We start from the raw sequence: 27127 nt of genomic DNA on the forward strand, positions 1-27127 counted from the left end.
ATAGTCGACTGGTTGCCCTGACACGATAAATATATAATATAAATCGCTTTGAGCCATAGTACTTAAAAATGGTGTCAAGCTGCATTAATTCTACAGTGTAAATGCACCCACAGACATCTCCATCCCTCTTTTCCACAACATACACAATATGTCCACACCTACTTTAGAGCTCCCAGTGGCGCAATGGGTTAAACCCTTGTGTTGACAGGACTGCTGACCAACAGGTCTACAGTTCGAATCTGGGGAGAGCACAGATGAGCTCCCTCTGTCAGCTCCAGCTCCCCATGCAGGGACATGAGAGAAGCCTCCCACAAGGATGGTAAAACATCAAAACATCCGGGCATCCCCCTGGGCAATGTCCTTGCAGACAGCCAATTCTCTCACAGCAGAAGCGACTTGCAGTTTCTCAAGTCGCTCCTCACACAAAGAAAAAAAAAACATGTGTCCACACCTATTTTTGTCCTCCTGGGTTTGAATCTAAACCAGTATTTAGTAAACAAGTTAATCTGAAATAATTTTAATGTGGAAATCAAAGGATTGTCTTCTTCTGTCCCTCCTGGCATAACTAACTTGCAGTTCTGCCAATGGAGAGAATTAAATGCCATATTTTATTTTCTCTGCCGCAGCTTGGACGCAACTGTACAATCCACAATACAATCTTTTATTAACATCACTCCTTGCGGTTCAATGAAAAAGTCATCTGAGAGCTAATGGAAATGACCCAAGATGTGGCGGCGGAGACAAAAGATCTAATTTTTCTGTATCCATGCAGAGGCAAAATTATAGTGATAAATTATTGACAATTTCCTGTCCTATAATTTTGCCCCCAATATCTACCACTTACAGCATTTGCTGTGCCCTGCTGGTAAGGCTCAGTCTAGGAATATAATATTTTTTAAATAGGTTATAATTGGGGAGTAATACCGTTTTCAACATTGCTGCCAAGACACTTGAAAGGTTTATGCTGGAGGCAGACAATCTTGCATATTGGAAATTTGCACCAATGCCAGGTATTTAACCTTCTGGATCACTGTTTGAATTAATACAGTTTGACTCCACTTTATCTGCATTGCCTTTAGCCTTTTCTACCAGAGTGCTGGTGCCACACCAAACTACAACTCACAGGATTCCATAGCACTGAGCCATGGAAGATCAAGTGGTATCAAACTGCATTAATTCAACGGTGTAGATGCACCCTAGGACAAGGAGGAATGGATTCAAACTGCAGGGAAAGAAATTTAACTGCATAATAGGAAGAACCTTCTTCTAGTAAAAGCTGTTAAGTAGTAGAATACCATAGCTGAGAATAATAATAATAATAATAATTATTATTATTATTATTATTATTATTATTTAATACCCCTCCACCATCTCCCCAATGGGGACTCGGGGTGGCTTACATGAGGCCAAGCCCAACAGCATATTGCAATAAAATAAAACCAAAACACAATAAAAACACAATAAAATACATACAACATATGAGTACCAAAAAAAAACCATGATAAAGCAAAATCATCTGTATAAATAAAAATGTAATGTTCGTTTGTGGGATTAACAGAACCCAAAAACCACTGGATGAATTGACACCAAATTTGGACACAAGACAGCTACCAATCCAATGCATGTCCTTCACTCAAAAAATTGAGTTTGTCATTTGGGAGTTGTAGTTGCTGGGATTTATAGTTCACCTACAATCAAAGAGCATTCTGAACCCCACCAACGATGGAATTGAACCAATCTTGGGACACAGAACTCCCATGACCAACAGAAAATACTGGAAGGGTTTGGTGGGCAGTCCTTGGGAGTTGTAGTTCACCTACATCCAGAGAGCACTGTGGACTCAAATAATGATGGATCTGGACCAAACTACACGAATACTCAATATGTCCATATGTGAAACTGGTGGAGTTTGGGGAAAATAGAATCTCGACATTTGGGATTTGTAGTTCACCTACAATCACAGAACATTCTGAACTCGACCAATGATAGAATTGGGCCAAACCTCCCACACAGAACCCCCATGACCACCAGAGTGGGCCACAGCAACGCGTGGCAGGGGACGGCTAGTAGACAATAAAATAACAATGAGCGGGCCGCATGTGCAAGATAAAAGCTAAAACACTAAAAATACTAAAATCAGGATGAGACAGGGATGGAGCAGATTGCTTGTGAGGGAGAAACTCATAAAGGAACGGGGTCATAAAAATAGACCTTTACACAGATGGGGAAATATACTCTGGGGACAAAAAACCATTGAGAATGTGCTGAACTCTCCTTCTTTTGAAGTTTTTGAACAGTAGCTGGATGGCCATCTGTCGGGAGTGCTTTAATTGTATCTTCCTGCCTGGTAGAATGGGGTTGAATTGGACAGCCCTTGAGATCATCCCCAGTCTATGCTTCTATTGCTCAATCTACAGAATACAGAAATTTATTCTTTTTTTAAGAGCCACTAATTGACTGTGCAAAGCTTGCACAGGTTGAAAATCCAAATACAGTTGGTCCTCTATATCCACAAATTGTGATGGCGCGTCAGGCCCCACTTGTATGTGGATGTATAGCTAAATTGTTTGGTTACCTATAGCTGTCAATGTTATTTTGCAAGGGGCTGAATTTCTCCCCCTGCTCAATTGTTTGGCTCCGCCCCTTCCTGGGGAAGAGGACAGTGCTTTCTTTTCATTCTACCATCAGACATCTCAGCAGATGGATGTGAGAAAGGCTTGGCTCTAAAAGCCCTCAGTTAAGTCATCTCTCATCACCAATTCTTAAGTTTGTACTCTTAAGATTCATTCTTCATATCCAGTTCACCTGGACGATGTTGCGGAATCTTAAGCACCTTCAATCCAGTCCTCTGGCATCGAGAGGAAGACTTTGGCCTTCAATATAGGTCATTGGACTGGGGTTGTGAATGCTCAGGCTTTAACAGCCATTGTGAAAGCGGGAACTTGGAAAGCTTCTCAGCTGTAAAACTCCTTGGACCCAAGATTTCAGAGACTGTAATGTATGTTTCCTTTACCCCTGTTGAAATATCAGGTTTATGCCCAAGGAAGATAACTCATTGTGAACAATAAGAGAGATGGGCCAAAACTAACAAAATGAAGTTCAACTGTGACAAATGCAAGATACTCCACTTTGGCAGGAAAAACGAAATGCAAAGATACAGAATGGAGGGTGCCTGGCTTGAGAGCAGTACGTGTGAAAAAGATCTTGGAGTCCTCGTGGACAACAAGTTAAACATGAGCCAACAATGTGATGTGGCGGCAAAAATAGCCAATGGGATTTTGGCCTGCATCAATAGGAGCATAGTGTCGAGATCTAGGGAAGTAATGCTACCCCTCTATTCCGCTTTAGTTAGACCACACCTGGAATATTGTGTCCAATTCTGGGCACCACAATTCAAGAGAGATATTGACAAGCTGGAATGTGTCCAGAGGAGAGCGACTCAAATGATAAAGGGTCTGGAGAACAAGCCCTATGAGGAGCGGCTTAAGGAGCTGGGCATGTTTAGCCTGAAGAAGAGAAGGCTGAGAGGGGATATGATAGCCATGTATAAATATGTGAGAGAAAGCCACAGGGAGGAGGGAGCAAGCTTGTTTTCTGCTTCCTTGGAGACTAGGATGCAGAAGAATGGCTTCAAACTACAAGAGAGGAGATTCCATCTGAACATGAGGAAGAACTTCCTGACTGTGAGAGCCGTTCAGCAGTGGAACTCTCTGCCCCGGAGTGTGGTGGAGGCTCCTTCTTTGGAAGCTTTTAAACAGAGGCTGGATGGCCATCTGTCAGGGGTGATTTGCATGCAATATTCCTGTTTCTTGGTAGGGGGTTGGACTGGATGGCCCATGAGGTCTCTTCCAACTCTTGGATTCTATGATTCTATAAAGACTATTTCAAGTTATCTATAGTGTCTTGATCCTTGAGAGTTCCAGTTCTCTAAAGGAGGGCAAGAAGCAATCCCCTGAGGGGAGAGGTCACATCCATGTTTCTTTCACTAAGATCTATAGACCCCAGGCGCGACGGCACACAAATTCTACATCCACATTTCAACCATCTATTATTTTTTAAATTAAAAAATCCCAAAATCAACCCTTGATTTTGCCATTTTAAACAGAGAGCACCTTTGTAAATCATGGTTTTTGAGCATCCACGGATTTGATAAACAGATCAAGGGAGGTTCTGGAACCAAACTCCAACAGAAATCAAGGGATCGATGTAAACAAGATTTTCTTCTCCTGAGATGTGTGGATAATAGCCTTGGGAGTGTTTTCTTTAAGGCATGCATTTCTTTTCCACCTTCGGTTGCACTTTCAGCCTTCACTAGGGAAACGGAGATAACTTCTTTTTTTTGCCCGCAACATCCATTTCAAAGGGTCTGGGGGAAGGCAGCTCCATTCAATGTCTACTCAGCAAATGTGAGCCTTGCAAAGCGTCCCCCTCCCCTTCTATTATGTAGCCGTTGCTTAAAGGCCAAGGACAATGTCACTGCGCTGGCTGACAGCTGCTAAAAATAGGAGCATTTCTGTGTATATAGGGGAGGAAAAAACAAGGAAGGATTAGAGAGTGAAACACATGGCATTCCGGGAGGGAGAAAGCTAGAATGCAGAGGAGGAGCGGGAAGGGTTGCACATTGGAAATGATGTTAGTGATGCTTATGATGGACTTCTTTTATCCTTGACATTCATTGTAGTAGTTGAAGTCCAAAAAGCCTGGAGGGAGGGCCAAAGTTTGCCCAGCCTGGTCTGACCACTATAATACTGTGTCAAATTGCATTGTATGGCAGTGTAGATGGGGCCGCTGAGTTTGGTTTAATACATCCAACACTATGGTGACGTTGCTCCTGCTGCAACCTGTTTAGGGCTGGAATCCCACCTACTCTCATGAAGAAAATCAACAGTTTTAATTCAGCAAGTGCTTGATGTGTATTTGTTGTTGTTGCCATGTACCTTTAAGTCAGTGGTTCTCAACCTTCCTAATGCTGCGACCAGGGGTGGCTCAACCATTACGCAAAGTAAGCATTCGCAGTATAGTTGATTTTGCCCAGGGGCGCTCTTGAGGCACTCTTGGGGGAAAATAGACCTTGACATATGCGAGTTGTAGTTACTGGGATGTATAGTTCACCTACAATCAAAGAGCATTCTGGACTCCACCAATGATGGAATTGAACCAAATACGGCACACAGAACTCCCATGACAAACAGAAAATATGTATCAGTGATTGGGGGGGGGGGGGGGGAAATACTGTTTGCTTACCCTTGAAAATTACCTAGGGCCGCCTCTGGCTGCGACCCCTTAGTACAGTTCCTCACGTTGTGGTGATCCCCAACCATAACATTTTCATTGCTACTTCGTAACTGTAATTTTGCTACTGTTATGAATCGTAATGTAAATATGTGATATGCAGGATGTATTTTCAAATCCCAAATACCCAATATGCCCAAATTTGAATACTGGTGGGGTTGGGGGGGGGGATTGATTTTATTATTTGGGAGCTGTAGTAGCACACAGAACTCCCATGGCCAAGAGAAAATACTGGGAGGATCTGATGGACACTGACCTTGAATTTTTGGAGTTGTAGTTCACCTACATCCAGAGAACACCGTGGACTCAAACAATGATGTATCAGGACCAAACTTGCCACAAATACTCAATATGCCCAAATGTGAGCACTGGTGGAGTTTCCGGAAGATAGACCTTGACATTTGGGAGTTGTTGCTGCTGAGATTTATAGTTCACCTACAATCAAAGAGCATTCTGAACCCTACCAATGATGGAAATGGGCCAAACATCCCACACAGAACCCCAATGTCCAACAGAAAATACTGTTTTCTGATGTTCTTTGGTGATCCCTCTGACACCCCCTGGCAACCCCCCAGGGCTCCCGAAATGCTGACCTTCATGGTAGATTTAATATATCTCGACACTACTTGAAATACAGTAGTATGAAATCCTGGGATCTGTACTTCTCAGTACTCTTTGGCAGAGAAGACTAAAGATTTTGTAAAACCACAAGGTCTAACTTGCACATGGAGGATTTCACCCATCATTTGATAGAAACTGATATTTTGAACAGTGACCATATCCACAATAGTCGGTTTTTTTATTACTGAAAAGTATTTAGAAAACCTTGTCTTCCCGAATAATGTTCAAAGTACATTACAGTAACATTGTAAAATTGGATCATTAAAGACCCATGAAGTAACAGACACATCAAACACTTGCAACAATGTACAGCTGCGGTTTATGGGAAATTCCCTTTTCTGCCCTGGATTTTGCAAATCTGCTGAAACAACAAATATGGATCTGAAGCAGCAAACAAAAAGAACAGCGGATATGCAACAGCACTAAGCACACTCTTTCCCAATTCTTTAACTGCCTCCTTTAAGAAGCTGAGGGTAGGGCTGATAAAATGTGTATTTTGCACTACAGGAAACTGGTCTGATCCATCATAACTTCCCTCAGATAGTCAAAATAGATGTTTGTTGCTGATAGGTTTGATAGGACCCTCATGGAAAAAAAATGAAATGGAAATGAGTGAAGTTTACTCAGCCAGCCCTCTGTATCCACAGGTTCTGTATCCATGGTTTGAAAACATTTGGATGAAATATTCCAAAAAGCAAATCCTGATCTATGCCCTTCTTTAGACGCAACAATTTCATATATCTTCCAGCTGCCTCCTGCATTTGTCTGTGTCATTTGGGTTGCTGTAAGCTTTTTGGGCTGTACGGCCATGCTCCAGAAGCATTCTCTCCTGACATTTCGCCTGCATCTATGGCAGGCATCCTCAGAGGTTGTAAGGTCAGTTGGAAACAAGACAAGTGAGGTTTATATATCTTTGGAATAATGTTCAGGGTGGGAGAAAGAACTCTTGTCTGTTGGAGGCAGGTGTGAATGTGTCACGAATCAAGGACATAATTAGATTACAAAATAAAACGCTTATAGAAGATGAAATTGCAACCATTCTTAAATCTACGCTTAAAGGACTTGAATATTTGCACTTTATGAGAAAAATACATAGACTACTTCAACCAGAGAAGTCAGCCATAGCAGGGCACCTGATGAACCAACCTGGACACAGCATAGTATTTGTGAACACGTAAATGCTGGACCACTCCAACAACTACCATGTCAGACTACATAGAGAAGCCATTGAAATCCACAAGCAAAATCTGGCTACTGTATTTTAAAAAAAACTCTAAAATCATAACAGTAATGAAAGACAGGTGAGCTCCAGACAAGAAACAATCAGGGACAGCTAATCACTTCTCAACAAAGGATCCCCCTAGGCAGTAAGAAGCCAGCCATTGAAACTGCTAGGCCATTAAATGCTAATCAAGGTGGCCAATTGAAACAATCATACCTAGCACCAACAGACAAGAGTTCTTTCTCCCACCTCGGATATTCCACAGATATATAAACCCCACTTGCTTAGTTTCCAACAGATCTCACAACTTCTGAGGATGCCTGCCATAGATACGGGTGAAACGTCAGGAGAGAATGCTTCTGGAACCTGTCCAGACATCCCAAAAAACTTATAGCAACCCAGTGATTCCAGCCATGAAAGCCTTCGACAACACTCTGTGTCATGTCCCATTTTATAAAATGGGCACCATTGTACACAACCATTGTATATAATGAGACCTGTGAATCCTCCAATTTTGGTATCCAGAGGAGGTCCTGCATCCAAAGCCTAGCAAATACCGAGGGCACACTATATACAAAAATAAATGCAAGACAGAAGAAATGATGTAAGGAAGTGGAGAGAATATTTAAATAACCTCGAAGTAGATAAGGAAGCCATTAGAATAGTTATTGATTTTCTATATCTTGGCTAGTCATCAATCTAAGTGGAGACTGTAGTCAAGAAATCAGACTCCTCTGAGGTAACCAAGCGCTCTCCTCCTCCCAAGGTTTATCTTTGATTTCTGGACACTGCAATAGTTTCTTGCATGCAACAAATGTCTTAACACTGTTGAGTTCATCTGAACTACCATGGCTGCATTTTCCATAATGCTGAGCTTTGTAGTTTCACGAGACACCAGATCTCTCTAGAATATAATTTTGGAAACAATACAAATTGAGTATCTGCAAAGGATACATTCGTGGACATACCGTGAAAAGATAAAACCATGGGTAATTGCAAATTCTATTGCAATAGAGGACTTCCAGCAGAGACATACCATAGAATCATGTTGCAGGATCTAGAAAATACCTAGATAAAGCACTTCTGTAGGATTTCTAGGTCCTACAACTTCCAGCAGAAGCAAACCATAGAATCATACTTGATTGGAAGGAGGGGAATTTGAATGAACAGAAAGGTAAACAAGGTGGGTTACAGGATTTGTCACAGGAGAAAGAAGCAAAAAATGCAGATTACTCCATAGATTCCTGGGCAATTCAGGGCCCATAACCCCTTTGAAAGTCCAAGTGATTATATTTCGAATCCGGGGAGAGCACGGATGAGCTCCCTCTGTGGGAGGCTTCTCTCATGTCTGGTTCACCATGCAGGGACATGAGGGAAGCCTCCCACAAGGATGGTAAAATATCAAAACATCCGAGCATCCCCTGGGCAACGTCCTTGCAGACAGCCAATTCTCTCACACCAGAAGCGGCTTGCAGTTTCTCAAGTCACTCATGACACACACAAAAAGGAAGTTGAAATTGACAGCAAAGAGTGTAATGGGCCATGAATAATCTGGAAACTATCTGGTGCAAACCCCCAACTTGCAAAACCAACAGGAAAATGCATCTCAAATCCAGATAATGAGAGAACAAGCTTCCAGGTATGCTAGACCCGCCACCTCGCCTTCTTTATGTCAGCTGAGAGAGTCAACAGAGTATTTCCTCATCTCATTTGCTGCAAGGAAGCCTCTCCTGAGATTTCTTCCCTATTTAGAGATACAGTAGAGTCTTGCTTATCCAACCTTCACCCATCCAATGTTCTGTATTATCCAGTGCAGCCTGTGACCTGCCCGGATCAATAGCAGTTTCAATGCATTGCAATGTTTTGGTGCTAAATTCGTAAATACAGTAATTACTACATAATGTTACTGTGTATTGGTCTGCTTTTTCTGTTGATGTGTAGTAAAACATGATGTTTTGGCCCCACCTATCTTCAAAATACCTATCCTATTTCACCTGGTCATGCCCAGCTTTTTTTTAACAATTTTAATTATTACACTTGGCCCTGCCATAGGTTCTTTTAATGCGTCATGGTGTTATTGTTGATGTTTACTGCTTGTTTATGAGTTTATTTATTGTTGTATTGTTGTTGTTTTACTGATGTATTTGGGCTCGGCCTCTTGTAAGCCGCACCGAGTACTTCGGGAGATGGTAGCGGGGTACAAATAAAGGTTTATTATTATTATTATTATTATTATTATTATTATTTGTAAAATCATAATGTAATTTGACATTTAATAGACTTCTCCTTAATCCCTCCTTATTATCCTACATTTTTGCTTATTCAACGTTCTGCCAGCCCATTTTATGTTGGATAATCAAGACTCTACTGTAATCTGACAATTTATTTATTTATTTATTTTATTTACTATATTTGTATACCGCCCTTCTCAGCCCTCAGGCGACCCTCTACTTTTGATGCCCTTTCAGGGTTAGAACGTCTTCCACTGGAAATGAACCACAATGCACCAAATCCACAAAGGTTCAGGCCCAAAATATGGAGTGCTCATATAGCCAAGTGCTTAATTACATTCTGGAAAGTCATCTGGTGCCAGTCTATCGCTATTTCTAAACTGTGTACGACAAGCTTGCTCTAAGGCAAAAGGTTTTTAAGGCAGGCTATGCAAAGAATGCAGACAATCCCATGTAGCGAACGTGCTATTTGTTTGTCCAGGGCTGACTCCTACCCATTGCCCAGAGGCAGGAGAGGGATCAGTAAACAAAAGGAAAGGAGAATATTCACCTCTTGCTGGAAAGCAGCGTTGACGTGAAAAGGAAAGCCATTGTTTTTGGTCATTCCTTCCAAGCTTTGTCTGCTGTCTTCTTAAAAAGAGAAGACTTCAGACACAAACAACAAATTGGCAGTACAGAACTCACACAAGCTTGGTGCTGATGTTGCACAAACATGGGTTGTAGGTTTTTTCGAGCTATATGGCCATGGTCTAGACTCTAGAGGCATTCTCTCCTGACGTTTCGCCTGCATCTATGGCAAGCATCCTCAGAGGTAGTGAGGTCTGTTGGAACTAGGAAAATAGGTTTATATATCTGTAGAAAGACCAGGGTGGGACAAAGGACTCTTGTCTGCTGGAGCTAGGTGTGAATGTTTCAACTGACCACCTTGATTAGCATACAATGGGCTGACTGTGCCTAGAGCAAACTTTTGTTGAGAGGTGATTAGATGTCCTTGTTTGTTTCATCTCTGTTGTTGTGCTGTTGTAATTTTAGAGTTTTTTTTAATACTGGTAGCCAGATTTTGTTCATTTTCATGGTTTCCTCCTTTCTGTTGAAATTGTCCACATGTTTGTGTGTTTCAATAGCTTCTCTGTGTAGTCTGACATGCTGGTTGTGAGAAATTCAACAGAATTTCAACAGAAAGGAGGAAACTATGAAAATGAACAAAATCTGGCTACCAGTATTAAAAAAAACTCTAAAATTACAACAGCACAACAACAGAGAGGAAACAAACAGGGACATCTAATCACCTTTCAACAAAGTTTTCTCTAGGCAATGAGAGGTCATTATATGCTATTGAAGGTGGTCAGTTGAAACATTTACTCCTAACTCCAGCAGACAAGAGTCCTTTGTCCCACGCTGGTCATTCCACAGATATATAAACCCATTTTCCTAGTTCCAACAGACCTCTGAGGATGCTTGCCATAGAGGCAGGCAAAATGTCAGGAGAGAATGCCTCTAGACCATGGCCATATAGCCCGAAAAAACCTACAACAACCCAGTGATTCCGGCCATGAAAGCCTTCGACAATGCATTGCACCTACATGTTGGCACTCCATTAAACATAATGGAGTCCACAACTGAGACCTGCTTTAAGACCTCTTGGTCCACAACTGAGACCTGCTTTAAGGCACATAGAACTCACCTGTATTAGAAACAGGATTGTTGCTATCTTGTGGATAAAGGAAGCTGTTTGGCCCCACATTTTAACAGCACAGAAAATGATCAACAGCTTGTTAAAGATTTCCAGCAGTTTGTACACCAATGCTATTGAAAACTTTTTCCCCCTTGGTCCGGTTTTTCTTGGTTCTCCTGTTTGGCAGGATGGCGAAGAGGTAAAATGCAGGAATGGGTACCTGGCAAATAGTAATACCTCTTGAGCAGATGAACCTGTCTTTACCTTTCACCCTTAACACCACCTACATTTTTAAAACTGGCCCCGTTTTGAAGCAGAATGTTGTTTCAACCGTTGCTTGGGGTGAAGGGGAAGAGAGATCGGCTGATCCTCCTTCTTGAAAACACAGTCCAGCCAAAGCAAGAGATGCCCAGTCTCGACGCTTGGCCTCAGGGCAGCAAGAGGGACTTGGCCAACCGCATCCAGAACCATTTTTTGGTGGCAGGGTTGGTGTAGTCGCAAACGGTGATGAACCTCAAGATGCTTGGGAACTCCTTCTTCATGGTCTTGCACTTCACCGGGATGAGGCGCTTGAGGCGAGCCCCTGGAAGAACAAAGCGGCATGGAAGTGGGGTGGAAAAGACACATCATTTCCCAAAACACACTTCACCCCCAACTGCTTTTGCTGCAGAATGTATCAAGGTGCCTTATACTGAATCAGACTGTTATGGGTAAGTGCAAGAGACACATCCCAGCTCAATAGGTATCTTAAGCAATGATCAATCTATTTGCCCCAAATAACTGGGAAATTGTTGTTTCTGTTCGATGTTTGATGTTTTGTCTCATGTCTGTTATAACAGCTGCATTTTTATTTTATTTTATTTTAGTAGTTAAGTGATAATTTGTGTTTATATGTTAGGTTGTTAAATTTTGTCAGTATGGATGTATTGTTGTTGTATTCAGTCATTGAACATCTGCCTTTTATGTTTGGAATCCGCCCCGAGTCCTCCTGGGGAGATAGAGTGGAATATAAATAATAATAATAATAATAATAATAATAATAATAAACACAACAAGATGAGTCCACAGCAGACACTCTGCTGGCTGTTGAATTGGATCACACGTCGGACACCTCCCAAGTGTCTAGGACTGTGTGATGTATTGGCGAATAATGCGTGCAGATCCCAGTAAGGTGACCTTCTGCAGCTGGCAGATGATAATTCTGTCAGTGCCAATTGTGTTTAAGTGCAGGCCAAGGTCTTTAGGCACTGCACCCAGTGTGCCAATCACCACTGGGACCACCTTTACTGGCTTGTGCCAGAGTCTTTGCAGTTCAATTTTTAAATCCTCATATCGTGTCAGCTTTTCCAGTTGTTTCTCTGCAATCCTGCTGCTGTTGTTGTTGTTATTAGAAACACAACAAGATGAGTCCACAGCAGACAAGATCACCACTGGGACCAGCTTTACTGGCTTCTGCTAGAGTCTATGCAGTTCTATGATGATGATGATGATGATTATTATTATTATTATTTGAAACACAACAAGATGAGCCCACAGCAGACACTCTGCTGGCTGTTGTATTGGATTATTGTTGTTATTATTATTTGTAATCTCATTCCTGGTATGACAGCAGGTGTGTTAAGCTGAGAGCAAAAGGGGAAAGTGAGGAAAAAAGAAAAATACTGCTACATACATAAGAAGCTGAAAATAGTGGGATGAAAGGGATAAACTGAGACTGTCCCTGCTAAACATGGGACAGCTGGAATGTATGAGTCTGGCCCAAATCATGACTAGATAGGAAACTTCCTGGCACTCTTTTGACCAAGATGCAGCCCAAAGCAGAGACAATTTGGAGACGCAGGAGGTTTGCTGGCATTGAGGGAATGGCAGATGCTTTGGAGGCCCCAGAAATGGGGCAGAGGTGCATTTCCCCACCCCTAATCTATGTGATACAATCCACCCAAGTGTTTCTTTACTTAACAACTAACCTGGTGAGAGGCTGAGAGCAAACTTGGTTTGGAAATCACATTCTTCACTATCCAGGTAATCATCTGAGATTACTACCACCATTCTCCGGCAGCTGCAGCGAAATAGAAAAGGAAGAGAGGGGAAGTAAAACAGTGTGCGTTAAAGAGAGACCCTCAAGAAGAAGAACATCAGCTTGGTTGAGGGGTAAACTATTGGAAATAGCAACCTTCTACAAGTCTTCGATACTAGTTATTTCTTATAATTCAGATTGCTTACTATATTGTATGTATATTTTGATTTGCAGTTTTGCCTTAACTCTATGTTGTTTGAGGTTGTGGGAAGGAGGGATCTGACTATGTGATCAGATCTGGGACTATTCAGACTGAGACTCCATTTTAGAAGTCAGTTTGCATCAGAAGCAGTACAGTACAGTTTAGAAGTCAGTAGTGTCAGTATGCTACAGTGTGTAGTCAGTCTGTATTGAGTCAATGTTCAGTAATGTATTAGACTGAAGAGGGTGCTAATCTGTATGCAACGAAGAAGAGACTGGGTTGTTGTAGGATTTTCGGGCTGTATGGCCATGTTCTAGAGGCATTCTCTCCTGACGTTTCGCCTGCATCTATGGCAAGCATCCTCAGAGGTTGTGAGGTCTGCTTGCCATAGAAGCAGGCAAAACGTCAGGAGAGAATGCCTCTAGAACATGGCCATAAAGCCCAAAAACCTACAACAACCCAGTGATTCCGGCCATGAAAGCCTTCGACAATACAAAGAAGAGACTGAAACAGAATGTTTTCGAGAACTTACTGTTCAAACAATCAACCTATAAGAAATGTATGCTAAATACATGAAGTTTGTAAGTAAACCAACTATATTACTTTAAACGAAAACTACCGTATATTCCGGGGTACAAGACGACTTTCTAAGCCTGGAAAATCATCTCAAAAGTGGGGAGTCGTCTTGTACCCCGGCATAATTTTTTTTGGATCATTTTTCCCTTGTCTCCCTCGCCCTTGGCATCCCCGCATGGTGGAGCCTGAGGAGGAGGGAGGGCGGAGGGAGGGAGGGGGCGAGGAGGAGCAGCGGCAGGCTTCGCTACCAAGCTGGCAGCATGGGAGCCTACTGGGCTGTCCTCATCCTCGCCGGCATTGAGTTGGCTCCGTCTCCGCCCTCTAATCCCAGAAAAGGTGCTGCAGGAGCCAAAGCCGGAGGGGTGGGGGCGGGGCCTCTGGCTACTCCGGCCCCCCCCCACGGAGGGGCCCGCCCCCGCCCCCCCCCCCCCCGCTCCGTCTCCAACTCCTGCTGCTTTACCAGGCTGGCGGGGGCGTTTGCATGCTATGCTGTGCTGTCCCCTCCGCCACTGGTCTGCTGGTAGCTCTGCCTCTGGCCTCAAAGCCAGAGCAACTGCCAAGGGAACCAAGCCCAGAGCAGGGAGGCAGTGGGAGAAAAGGACCCCGCCCCTCGCGGCCCCGCCCACGCTCCGGTTTTGGTTCCCTCGGCAATTGCTCTGAACTTTTTACTGGAAGGCCAGAGGCAGAGCTAGCAGCAGACCAGTTGCGGAGGGGACAGCACAGCATAGCATGCAAACACCCCCGCCGGCCTGGTAAAGCAGCAGGAGTTGAAGACGGAGCGGGGTGGGCGGAACCGGGGGGCGGAGCCCTCTGCGGGGGCGGGGCGGAGCAGCCAGAGGCCCCGCCCCACTGGCTTTGGCTCCCTCCTGCAGCAGCTGCTCTGAGATGGAGGCCGGAGGCGGACCCAACTCAATGCCTGCGAGGGTGAAGACAGCCCAGTAGGCTACCATGCAGCCCAGTAGGCTACCATGCCGCCTCCTCAGCCTTCTCTTCTTCAGACTAAACATACCCAGCTCTTTAAGCCACTCCTCATAGGGCTTGTTCTCCAGACCCTTGATCTGCTCTCTTCTTCCTATGACTTCCTCTCACATATTTACACAGGGTCTCATCATATCTCCTCTCAGCCTTCTCTTCTTCAAGCTAAACATACCCAGCTCTTTAAGCCACTCCTCATAGGGCTTGTTCTCCAGACCCTTGCTCTGCTCTCTTCTCCCTATGACTTCCTCTCACATATTTACACAGGGTCTCATCATATCTCCTCTCAGCCTTCTCTTCTTCAAGCTAAACATACCCAGCTCTTTAAGCCACTCCTCATAGGGCTTGTTCTCCAGACCCTTGATCTGCTCTCTTCTCCCTATGACTTCCTCTCACATATTTACACAGGGTCTCATCATATCTCCTCTCAGCCTTCTCTTCTTCAAGCTAAACATACCCAGCTCTTTAAGCCACTCCTCATAGGGCTTGTTCTCCAGACCCTTGCTCTGCTCTCTTGCTCTGCTCTCTTCTCCCTATGACTTCCTCTCACATATTTACACAGGGTCTCATCATATCTCCTCTCAGCCTTCTCTTCTTCAAGCTAAACATACCCAGCTCTTTAAGCCACTCCTCATAGGGCTTGTTCTCCAGACCCTTGATCTGCTCTCTTCTCCCTATGACTTCCTCTCACATATTTACACAGGGTCTCATCATATCTCCTCTCAGCCTTCTCTTCTTCAAGCTAAACATACCCAGCTCTTTAAGCCACTCCTCATAGGGCTTGTTCTCCAGACCCTTGCTCTGCTCTCTTGCTCTGCTCTCTTCTCCCTATGACTTCCTCTCACATATTTACACAGGGTCTCATCATATCTCCTCTCAGCCTTCTCTTCTTCAAGCTAAACATACCCAGCTCTTTAAGCCACTCCTCATAGGGCTTGTTCTCCAGACCCTTGCTCTGCTCTCTTCTCCCTATGACTTCCTCTCACATATTTACCCTCTCACAGACCCTTGATCTGCTCTCTTCTTCCTATGACTTCCTCTCACATATTTACACAGGGTCTCATCATCTCCTCTCAGCCTTCTCTTCTTCAAGCTAAACATACCCAGCTCTTTAAGCCATTCCTCATAGGGCTTGTTCTCCAGACCCTTGATCTGCTCTCTTCTCCCTATGACTTCCTCTCACATATTTACACAGGGTCTCATCATATCTCCTCTCAGCCTTCTCTTCTTCAAGCTAAACATACCCAGCTCTTTAAGCCACTCCTCATAGGGCTTGTTCTCCAGACCCTTGCTCTGCTCTCTTCTCCCTATGACTTCCTCTCACATATTTACACAGGGTCTCATCATATCTCCTCTCAGCCTTCTCTTCTTCAAGCTAAACATACCCAGCTCTTTAAGCCACTCCTCATAGGGCTTGTTCTCCAGACCCTTGATCTGCTCTCTTCTCCCTATGACTTCCTCTCACATATTTACACAGGGTCTCATCATATCTCCTCTCAGCCTTCTCTTCTTCAAGCTAAACATACCCAGCTCTTTAAGCCACTCCTCATAGGGCTTGTTCTCCAGACCCTTGATCTGCTCTCTTCTCCCTATGACTTCCTCTCACATATTTACACAGGGTCTCATCATATCTCCTCTCAGCCTTCTCTTCTTCAAGCTAAACATACCCAGCTCTTTAAGCCACTCCTCATAGGGCTTGTTCTCCAGATCCTTGATCTGCTCTCTCCTCCCTATGACTTCCTCTCACATATTTCTACATGGCTCTCATCATGTCTCCTCTCAGCCTTCTCTTCTTCAGACTAAACATACCCAGCTCTTTAAGCCGCTCCTCATAGGGCTTGTTCTCCAGACCCTTGATCATTTTAGTCACCCTCTTCCTCTGGACACATACCAGCTTGTCAACATCTCCCTTCAGTTGTGGTGCCCAGAATTGGACACAATGTAATTCCAGGTTTGGTATAACCAAGGCAGAATAGAGCATGGGGAGCATGACTTCCCTGGATCTAGACACTAAGCTCCTATTGATGCAGGCCAAAATCCTATTGGTTTTTTGTTTTGTTTTGTTTTGGTTTTTTTTGCCACAGCATGACATTGTTGGCTCATGTTTAACTTGTTGTCCACAAGGACCTCAAGATCTTTTTCACACATACCGCTCTCGAGCCACGCGTCCCCCATACTGTATCTTTGCATTTCATTTTTGACAGAAGTCAAACTGGAAAGCTCTTATTGACCCAGGGTCCCCCTTCCTCTTTTCTGATCTCTTTTCCCCTTCTAACAATTAAACATCACCTGGCTGTGTCCTTGAGAAAGTCTAAAACAATTCAAGCTGTCACGGTGATTTAAGGATGAAGACATGTCAAGATGTGACCCAGTAAACATGTGCCATGCCAAATGCTACATTTCTGAAGGATGAGGGTCCAATCTGCCCCTCTCTTCTGATAGGTGGTCCTGATTTATAAAGACTGCTTATAGATAAAAATTCTACAAATGCTTTGCCTTCACCTCAGTAATAATACAAAGCCTGACTTCTATTTGCATGCAAGCTTCTATGCCAACATAAATGTAATCTGAACCATTTAAAGCCTGCTTTCATACTTGCCAGCATGATGTAAACGACCCAGAGCGTAAATGAAATTCAAGGGAGGAAGAGCAACTATAATGTCCAATATAAGGTACAATGTCCCTCTCATAGGAACCTGCATGTCATAAGCATTTGAATTCAAATTACCATATTGAATTCAAATCTGATTTTTTTTAATTTTATTTGGTGTGCATTGGAAGAGGGGTGGTCTTATACGGCAAGTATATCCCAAACTCTATATTTTAACAGGAAAAGTTGGGGGTCGTCTTATACGCCCAGTCGTCTTATATGCCGGAATATACGGTACCTATTTTTGGTCTCTTGGGAGCAATATATTTGATGGGAAAGTAGTTTTTTTGGGCAATAGAAATAACACTTGTGAAGATCTGCTATATATTTTGTGCACTGGCATAATCTTTGTTCCTAACAGTTCAAAGAGTTACCAGGTATATCAGTCTAACAACCGAGAAGCCTAATTTGCCTTCCATGAATACTTGTGGATATTTACCACTAAGGAGAAGATTCACTCAAACGAGAATTTAACTCTTTTCAAGAAGTTACTTTACAGAAGGTTATGATTATTCCAAATAATGTGAATGCCAATTAATCTCCAAAAGGGTCATGCTTCCAAAAGGCTATGGAGATTTCTGAATTTCCAAAATGTTATGATTTCTAAAAGGTCATGCCTTTCCAAAAGAAAGAGGGCATTTTTAGATTATTTTTGATAAACAGTAGTCTTGAAAGATCAGGAGTAAGAAAACAGGAAAACCAATCCTCAACCGATGCCAAGGACCCACTGGGCCTGTATTTGCAAAAGTCCTGCAGATTGAGCCCAAGCCTAAATTCAATATTCATTGACACCTTATATGCAGAGCATGAAGGTCACATAATTTGATATACTATTTTTAATAATTTTGTGCATGAAAATAGTTTCTATACTCTATGCTGACGATCGTGTCATCACCGCTCACACAGGCAGTTTTGAAATGGATGAACAGAACTGAAAGGTATTCTGGTGTCACCTACAATGGACAATTTCAGAGTATTCAGAATTTTGGGTTTCCTGAAAAAAGATGCTCTACCTGTATTTAATGAACAATTACAGTTGGAATCATGTTGAATTAAAATGAGGTTCAGTCAAATTTATGTTATCCAACTCACTTTTTGGGTTGCTGCAAAAGTTGGAATTACAGACAATCCTCGGGTCATAAACATTTGACTTACAAACAAGTCATAGCTACGAATGGGGGTGAGACAACAGAAAGTGAGAGAAATCTAAAACTCAGAAAGAAAAATCACTCCTGGAAGAGTTACTATCATGGGGAAAAGGGGTCCCCACTGAAGCTCTTTGTTGTGGGAGCGGCTGCAGACCTTCAGACTTTGGACTGTTGATTATAAGAAAGATGCCTTGTGTTCTCAACACAGAGAAACAACTTCAAATCCTATCTCGAACTGGATTGAAAAGCAAAGTACCTATATGCTGAATACATGAAGTCTGCGAGTAAACCAACAATGTTATTTTAAAGAAGCCTACTTATTTTGGTTTCTTGAGAGCATGATTTAAACCAAGATGATTTAAGGGAGAGTAGATGTTTTTGGACAACTGAAGAGAACAGTTCTAAAACTATGCTATATATGTTTTTGTGCATTGGCATATCTTTATTCTGAACAGCTCAAAGAGATATCTAGGTATATCAGTTTAACAACTGAGAAACCTGAGTTACCTTGCATTAATACAAGTCGGCATTTTACCACTAAAGAGAAGATGCATTGTCGAAGGATTTCATGGCCAGAATCATTGGGCTGCTGTGAGTTTCCTGAGCTGTGTGGCCATGTTTCAGAAGCATTCTCTCCTGGTGTTTTGCCTGCATCTATGGAAGGCATCCTCAGATGTTGTGAGGTCTGTTGGAAACTAGGAAAATGGGGTTTATATATCTGTGGAATAGTGTCCAGGGTGGGAGAAAGAACTCTTGCTTGTTGGAGGTAGGTGAAACATTGAAACATTCACACCTACCTTGAACATACAACAGTTCTTCCTCCCACCCTGGACATTCCACACATATAAGGTTGACTCAAATGAGTTTTTAACTCTTTTCCGGAGACTCCTGGTTTTCCCAAATGGTTATGGTCTCTAACATGGTCAGGCTTTTCCTGTGACCAGTGGTTTTCCAAAACGTTATGAATCCCATTTCCAAAAGGTTATGGGGATTCATATTTTCAAAAAGTTAAGGAGGCAAAAATAAGTGAATATTCTTCATATTTATCTTACCGCCTCTCTATCAGTTCACTTGTGATGGACCACACGCAGGTTCCTGGGAGGACATCTCGGTCAAAGACGCAGAGCTTGACCCTGTGGTCGGTCTGCTCCAGCTCTTGGATCATTTCTTGAACGAAGGGGAGGTCACTCTGGCAGTAGCAGATGAAGGCATCAAACTTCTCTGGGAATTGCCCTGCAAAAAAGGAGAAGACGAGAAAGTGTTGTTGTTGTTATACAGCTTAATGGTGTAATGTTAGAAAATGTTGACCATTTCTGCTACCTTGGCAGCCAACTCTCCACAAAAGTCAACATTTGTTTATTTATTTATTTATTTATTTATTTATTTATTTATTGTATTTGTATACTGCCTTTCTCAGCCTATCCATGACTCAAGGCGGTTTACAACAAATCAGTACACATAATATCATAATGCAAATTAAAACATTAAATCAATTTAAAACCACAATAGAAGCAATAAAAACCAGCATCAATTAGCGTATCCTTGTTAAAAAAAAAAAGTCCAATTCCATCGTCTAGTCATTCGGTTTCCTATGTCAGTTACTCTGCATTTGTAAACGCTTGCTCAAACAACCATTGAGAGACATTAAGAGGTAGGGAGCCAATCTGATATTCCTAGGGAGGGCATTCCATAGCCAAGAGGCCACCACTGAGAAGGCCCTGTCTCTCGTCCCCGCCAAACGTACTTGTGATGAAGGCGGGATCAAGAACAGGGCCTCCCCAGAAGATCCTAAGGTTCTAGATGGTTCATAAGGGGAGATACGTTCGGACAGATAGATTGGGCCAGAACCAAAGAGGTGGCTTTATAGGCTAAAGCCACCATTTTGAATTGTGCCCGGTAGCAAACTGGCAACCAGTGGGGCTGGCACAACAGAGGAGTTGTATGCTCCCTGAGTGCCACTCCTGTTAACAACCTGGCTGCTGTCTGTTGGGTCATCTGAAGCTTCCGGACAGTCTTCAAAACCAGCCCTACGTAGAGTGCATTACAGTAGTCTATACGGGATGTAACCAGAGCGTGGACTACTGAGGCCAAGTCAGACTTCCCAAGGTATAGGCGTAGCTGGTGCACAAGTTTTAACTGTGCAAATGCTCCTCTGGTCACCACCAAAACTTGGGGTTCCAAGCTCAATGATGAGTCCAGAATCACTCCCAAGCTACGAACCTGCATCTTCAGGGAGAGTGTAACCTCGTCCAACACAGGCTGTAACCCTATGCCCTGTTCGGCCTTACGACTGACCAGGACTACCCTGGTCTTGCCTGGATTCAGTTTCAATTTGTTCGCCCTCATCCAGACTGTTAGTGGCTAAACACCAGTTCAGGATCTGAACAGCCTCCTTAGTAGCAGGTGGGAAGGAGTGACAGAGTTGGACATCATCCGCGTACAGATGACACCACACCCCAAAACTCCAGATGATCTCCCCCAGCAGCTTCATGTAGATGTTAAACAACATGGGCGATAGTATTGAACCCTACAAGACAATGGTTGTGGGGCTGAACAGGTGTCTCCCAATAACACCTTCTGAGTGCGACCCTCCAGAAAGGACTGGGGCCAATGTAAAACAGTGTCTCCCAGCCCATTCCGGCAAGGTGTCTCAGAAGGATACAGTGGTCAACGTTATCGAAAGGCACTGAGAGGTCCAGCATAACCAACAGGGACACACTCCCCCTGTCTAGCTCCCGACATAGATCATCAACTAAGGTGACCAAGGCTGTCTCGGTTCCATGTTCAGGTCTAAAGCCAGACTGTGCCGGATCCAAATAATCTGCGTCTTCCAAGAATACCACACATTCCAGGACTTTGCCCAAGAAGGGGAGATTGGAAATAGGCCTATATTTGATGAATTGACACTGAAATACAACATTGTCTGAGCTCTGCAAGTGCAGCATTGTTCCAAATGAAACAGAGAGTGTTTGAGGACTGGGACATCCATAGGGAGACCAAGGTGCTTGTTTATAAAGCTATTGTCCTCCCAACCCTGCTATATGCCTGCAAAACGTGGATTGTCTAAAGACGTCACTCTCCTGGAACGATTCCATCAGTGTTGCCACTGAAAAATCCTGCAAATCTCTTGGGAAGACAGGCGGACAAATGTCAGTGTGCTGGAAGAAGCAAAGACCACTAGAATTGAAGTGATGCTCCTCTGTCATCAACTTCGCTGGAACTGGACATGTCCGAATGCCCGATCACTGTCTCCCAAAGCAGTTACTCTACTCCCAACTCAAGAACGGAAATGTATTGTTAGTGAACAGGAAAATATGGGCTTAAAGTCAACCTTAAAAACTGTGGCATGGACACTGAGAACTGGGAAGTCCTGGTCCTTGAGCTCTCTAACTGGAGGTCAGCTGTGACCAGCAGTGCTGCAGAATTCGAAGAGGAATGAAGGGAAGGCGAAAGGGAGAAATATGCCAAGAGGAAGGCGTGTCAAGCCAATTCTGATGGGACCGACTTCCACCTAGAAACCAATGTCCTGACTGCGAAAGAACATGTGGATCAAGAATAGGGCTCCACAGCCACCTACAGACCCACCACCAAGACACTACACTTGGAGAACCATCATCCTCGGGCTACGAGGGATTGCCTAAGTAAGCAAAGTAAGTTGTTGTTGTTAAAAATGGGATTGCGAGAATGGAGAAAGGGTTACATTCTATCCCATTCCATTGAAACCAATACTGTCCAGAAAGCCATGATTACCCATGGGATCATCCTGGGTGGTGATGCCCCGCAGTTCGGATGTCCGTGGGAAGCTGCTGTCCACCGCCGGGACCTGAACCGGCCGCTCGGTCTGCTCCTCTCGCTTCCTCTTCAGGTATTTCTTGCAGTCCTCCTCTGCAAAGAGACCCAGAGATATCTCTTATCCAGCGTTACATTGAAAGAGACCCCCAAGGCCATCCAATCTGACCCCATTCTGCCATGCATACACTCCAAGCCCTCCCGACAGAGGTCCATCTAGCCTCTGTTTAAAAACCTCCTGAGAAGGAGGAAGGCAAAGGCAACCCATCCTCTGAACAAATCTTGACAGGAAAGCACTGTTGCAAGATGGGGGAGTCTCGCTTGCGGACAGAAACGGATGTGATGCAAATTCAGGGAAGAAGGAAGTCAGAAGGAGGAGGCAACCATCAAATAACAATTTTCAAAAGGCATCCAAGAAGGAAGATTGGGAAGGGTAGCCTCTCAAAACACACAGGGGCTGCTTCAGCCTTGCCAGAAAAGGGGGGAAAAAGGAGGGCTAACTCTTAAGGAAAAAACAAACCTACAAACAGACAGTAATGGGAGGAAAAGGAAGGCGAAAGAGTGCTTTTCAAAGTTCTACAACTCTGGGACTACAACTCTCAGAATCCCCCAGCGTCACTTTCCCCTCCACAACTCCTAGATGCCCCAGGTCTAGGTATTTCCACCACACTACAACTCTTAGATTCTCCATCCAGCACTTTCTTTGGACTACACCTCCCAGAATCTCCCTGCCAGAAGGTCTTCCTCTCAGAAGTATAAGATTCAGAAGTGAGGGTAGGGGGATTCTGAAAGTTGTATTCTGGAAAAAGTTGCTTGCTGAAGAATCTGGGACATTCTGGGAGTTATATAGGTGGCAATGCTAACTGGGGCATCCTAAGAGTTGTAGCTTGGGCAAAGACGTGCAGCCTAGGGATGCTGGAAGTTGGAGCTTGGATGGAAATGCCAGCTGGGGCATCCTGGGAGTTGCAGTTTGGGTGAAAATACCAGTTGGGGCATCCTGGGAGTTGACATTTGGGCGGAAATGCTATCTGGGACATCCTGGGAGTTGTAGTTTGGGTGGAAATGGCAGCTGGGGCATCCTGGGAGTTATATAGGTGGCAATTCTAGCTGGGGCATCCTGGGAGTTGTACTTTGGGTGGAGATGCTAGCTGGCACACCTTGGGAATTCTAGTTTGGGCAAAGAAGAGCAGCCTAGGGAAGCTGAAATTTGTCGTTTAGATGGAAATAATAGCTGGGGCGTCCTGGGAGTTGTAATTTGGGTGGAAATGTTATCTAGGGTGTCTTGGGAGCTATAGTTTGGGCGGAAAGGCTAGTTGGGGCATCCTGGGAGTTGTAATTTGGGTGGAGATGCTAGCTGGGGTGTCCTAGGAATTGTAGTTTGGGCAGAAATACTATTTATTTATTTATTTAGAAATACTAGTTGAGGCGTCCTAGGAGTTATGTAGGTGGCATTACTAGCTGGAGCATTATGGGAGCTGTAGTTGGGCGGAAATGCTATTGGGGCACCCTGGGAGCTGTAGTTTGGGTGGAAAGGCCAGTCGGGGCATCCTGGGAGTCGTAATTTGGTTGGAAAAGCCAGTTGGGACGCCCTGGGAGCTGTAGTTTGGGTGGAGTGGCCAACTGGGACGCCCTGGGAGCTGTAGTTTGGGCGGAAAGGCCTGTCGGGGCATCCTGGGAGTCGTAATTTGGTTGGAAAAGCCAGTTGGGACGCCCTGGGAGCTGTAGTTTGGGTGGAGTGGCCAACTGGGACGCCCTGGGAGCTGTAGTTTGGGTGGAAAGGCCAGTCGGGGCATCCTGGGAGTCGTAATTTGGTTGGAAAAGCCAATTGGGACGCCCTGGGAGCTGTAGTTTGGGTGGAATGGCCAACTGGGACGCCCTGGGAGCTATAGTTTGGGCGGAACTGTTAGTTGGAGATTCAGAGAGTTACCTAGGTGGAAAGGTCACCTGGGGCGCCCTGAGCACTGTAGTTTGGGCAGAAATGCCATGTGGGGTGCCCTGGGAGTTGTAGCTTGGGCAGAAGTGCTAGTTGGGGTGTCCTGGGAGTTGTAGTTTGGGTGGAAATGCCATCTGGAGCGTCCTGGGAGTTGTAGTTTGGGTGGAAAAGCTCTTTGGGGATTCAGGGAGTTATATTGGTGGAAAGGATAGCTTGGGTGTCCTGGGAGTTGTAGTTTGGGCAGAAATGCCATGTAGGGTGCCTTGGGAGTTGTAGCTTGGGCAGAAGTGCTATCTGGGGTGCCCTGGGACCTGTAGTCTGGGTGGAGAGGCCAGCTGGGGCGCCCTGGGAACTGTAGTTTGGGTGGAATACCCAACTGGGACGCCCTGGGAGCTGTAGTTTGGGCGGAAATGCTAGTTGGAGATTCAGAGAGTTACATAGGTGGAAAGGCCACCTGGGGCGCCCTGGGAGCTGTAGTTTGGGGGAAATGGTATCTGGGGCGCCCTGGGAGCTGTAGTTTGGGGGAAAATGCTATTTGGGGGCGCCCTGGGAGCTGTAGTTTGGGGTGCTGCTGCTGCTGTCCTCACCGATGCCGGGGCCGAGGTCTGCGAGGACGTCGTGCCTGTGGAGGCGCCGGAGGGCGTCGAGGAGTGTTCCGGCGGTGGCGGCAGTGGGGCTGGCCCTCCTCTCCCAGTCCTGGAGGAGCTGTGCCGTGGGGTCCGGGCGGGCCTCGAAGGCGCGGATCTCGAGGAACTCGTAGCCCAGCTCCTCGGCCAGCGAGGCCCAGTCCGCCGCCACCGCCGCGCCCGGGTTCAGCAGCAAGGACAGGCGGCGCCGCAGGGAGTAGTTCAGCGCCACCAAGGGCGCCCCCCGCCAACACCCCTCTTCGCCCTCTTCCCCCGAGGAGCAAGGAGAAGGGGACCCGGCCATGGCTTCTCCCTCCAGCCACGCTCACCCGCCCTTCCTTCCTTCCTTCTTCCGCAACTTTCCCCCTCGGGGAAGAAGAGGAGGAGCGCCAAACCGGTTTCGCTTTCGGTGCGCCCGGCACCTGTGGAGGTGTGGTTTTGCAAAGGTCCTTCCGCCTTCCCTGCTTGGCCAAAGCCCATGAATCAAGCTGATCACAGAGGTCGACATGGGCAGGAGCAGCCAGAAGGCGTGGAGGCTGTTGAGACGGCTGAGCAACGATCCCTCACAAACTAATACCCATGCCAACATAAAGGCAGATCAGATAGCACACCAACTCTTGAAGAATGGGAAACCCAACCTTGCCACCAAAGTAGGAAAGAAACCAATAGCCAGACAACAAGAGATTGAGAACAACAACCTTCACGAACCCTTTACATCTACTGAATTGGCATGGCTCTCAACAAATGTAAGAATGGCAAAGCAGCTGGCCTGGATGATCTACGGATGGAACAAATCAAGAACTTTGGTCCCAAAGCAAGGCGCTGGCTGCTGGAGCTGATGAACAACTGCACTGCATCCTGTCAGATCCCCAAAATCTGGAGGAAAGCAAGAGTCATCGCCATCTTGAAGCCAGGCAAAGACCGCAATGACCCAAAAAGCTACAGACCAATCTCCTGTTGTGCCACCTCTACAAAGTTCTGGAGAGACTTATTCTGCATAGAATTACGGAAAATATAGACCCCTGTCTGATCCCACAGCAAGCTGGCTTCAGAAAAGGCAAAAGCTGCACATCGCAAGTGCTGAACCTGACTCAGCACATAGAAGATGGCTTTGAAAGGCAGCAGATCACAGGAGCTGTCTTCATAGACCTGTCAGCAGCCCATGATACCGTAAACCACTGCCTCCTCCTGAGAAAAATGTATAACATCACAAAGGACTACCACCTCACCCGCCTCATAGGAAACCTGCTACAAAACAGAAGCTTTTTTGTTGAGTTCCAGGGTCAGAGAAGCAGATGGCGGAAACAGAAGAACGGCCTGCCTCAGGGGAGCGTGCTTGCTCCATCCATGTTCAACATCTACACAAATGACCAGCCACTGCCAGAAGGGACAGAGAGCTTCATCTATGCTGATGATCGTGCCATTACCGCTCAAGCAGGGAGCTTTGAGATGGTTGAACAGAAGCTCTCCGAAGCTCTAGGTGCTCTTACTGCCTTGTTGTTGTTCATTCGTTCAGTCGTCTCCAACTCTTTGTGACCTCATGGACCAGCCCACACCAGAGCTTTAAGGATGCCATCCATCCATCTTGCCCTTGGTCAGCCCCTCTTCCTTTTGCCTTCCACTTTCCCCAGCATCATTGTCTTCTCTAGGCTTTGCTGTCTCCTCATGATGTGGCCAAAGGACTTCCACTTTGTCTCTAGTGTCTTTCCCTCCAGTGAGCAGTCGGGTTTTATTTCCTGGAGGACGGACTGGTTGGATCTTCTCGCAGTCCAAGGCACTCTCAGCACTTTCCTCCAACACCACAGTTCAAAAGCATCTCTCTTCCTTCGCTCAGCCTTCCCTAAGGTCCAGCTCTCACATCCGTAGGTGACTACAGGGAATACCATGGCTTTGACTAGGCGGATCTTTGTTGCCAGTGTGATGTCTCTACTCTTTACTATTTTATCGAGATTGGACATTGCTCTCCTCCCAAGAAGGAAGCGTCTTCTGATTTCCTGGCCACAGTCTGCATCTGCACTCAGCTTTGCACCTAGAAATACAAAGTCTGTCACGGCCTCCACATTTTCTCCCTCTATTTCCCAGTTGTCAATCATTCTTGTTGCCATAATCTTGGTTTTTTTGATGTTTAGCTGCAACCCGGCTTTTGCGCTTTCTTCTTTCACCTTGATTA

The 27127-nt window shown here is 45.0% G+C and overlaps 1 protein-coding gene across 1 annotated transcript; it reads right to left on the reverse strand.

The window, feature by feature from the left end:
- Positions 1-6074: 6074 nt before the first annotated feature.
- MYD88 (MYD88 innate immune signal transduction adaptor) lies at positions 6075-25444 on the reverse strand. The gene is given in 6 exon segments (XM_060782632.2): positions 6075-11517; positions 11520-11624; positions 13009-13100; positions 19662-19842; positions 22360-22494; positions 24919-25444. Coding segments are annotated over 6 exon segments (1041 nt in total). The 5' UTR covers positions 25262-25444; the 3' UTR covers positions 6075-11332.
- Positions 25445-27127: the final 1683 nt, after the last annotated feature.

Source organism: Anolis sagrei, chromosome 6, assembly GCF_037176765.1.
Source record: "Anolis sagrei isolate rAnoSag1 chromosome 6, rAnoSag1.mat, whole genome shotgun sequence".
NCBI classification, from domain to species: Eukaryota; Metazoa; Chordata; class Lepidosauria; order Squamata; family Dactyloidae; genus Anolis; species Anolis sagrei.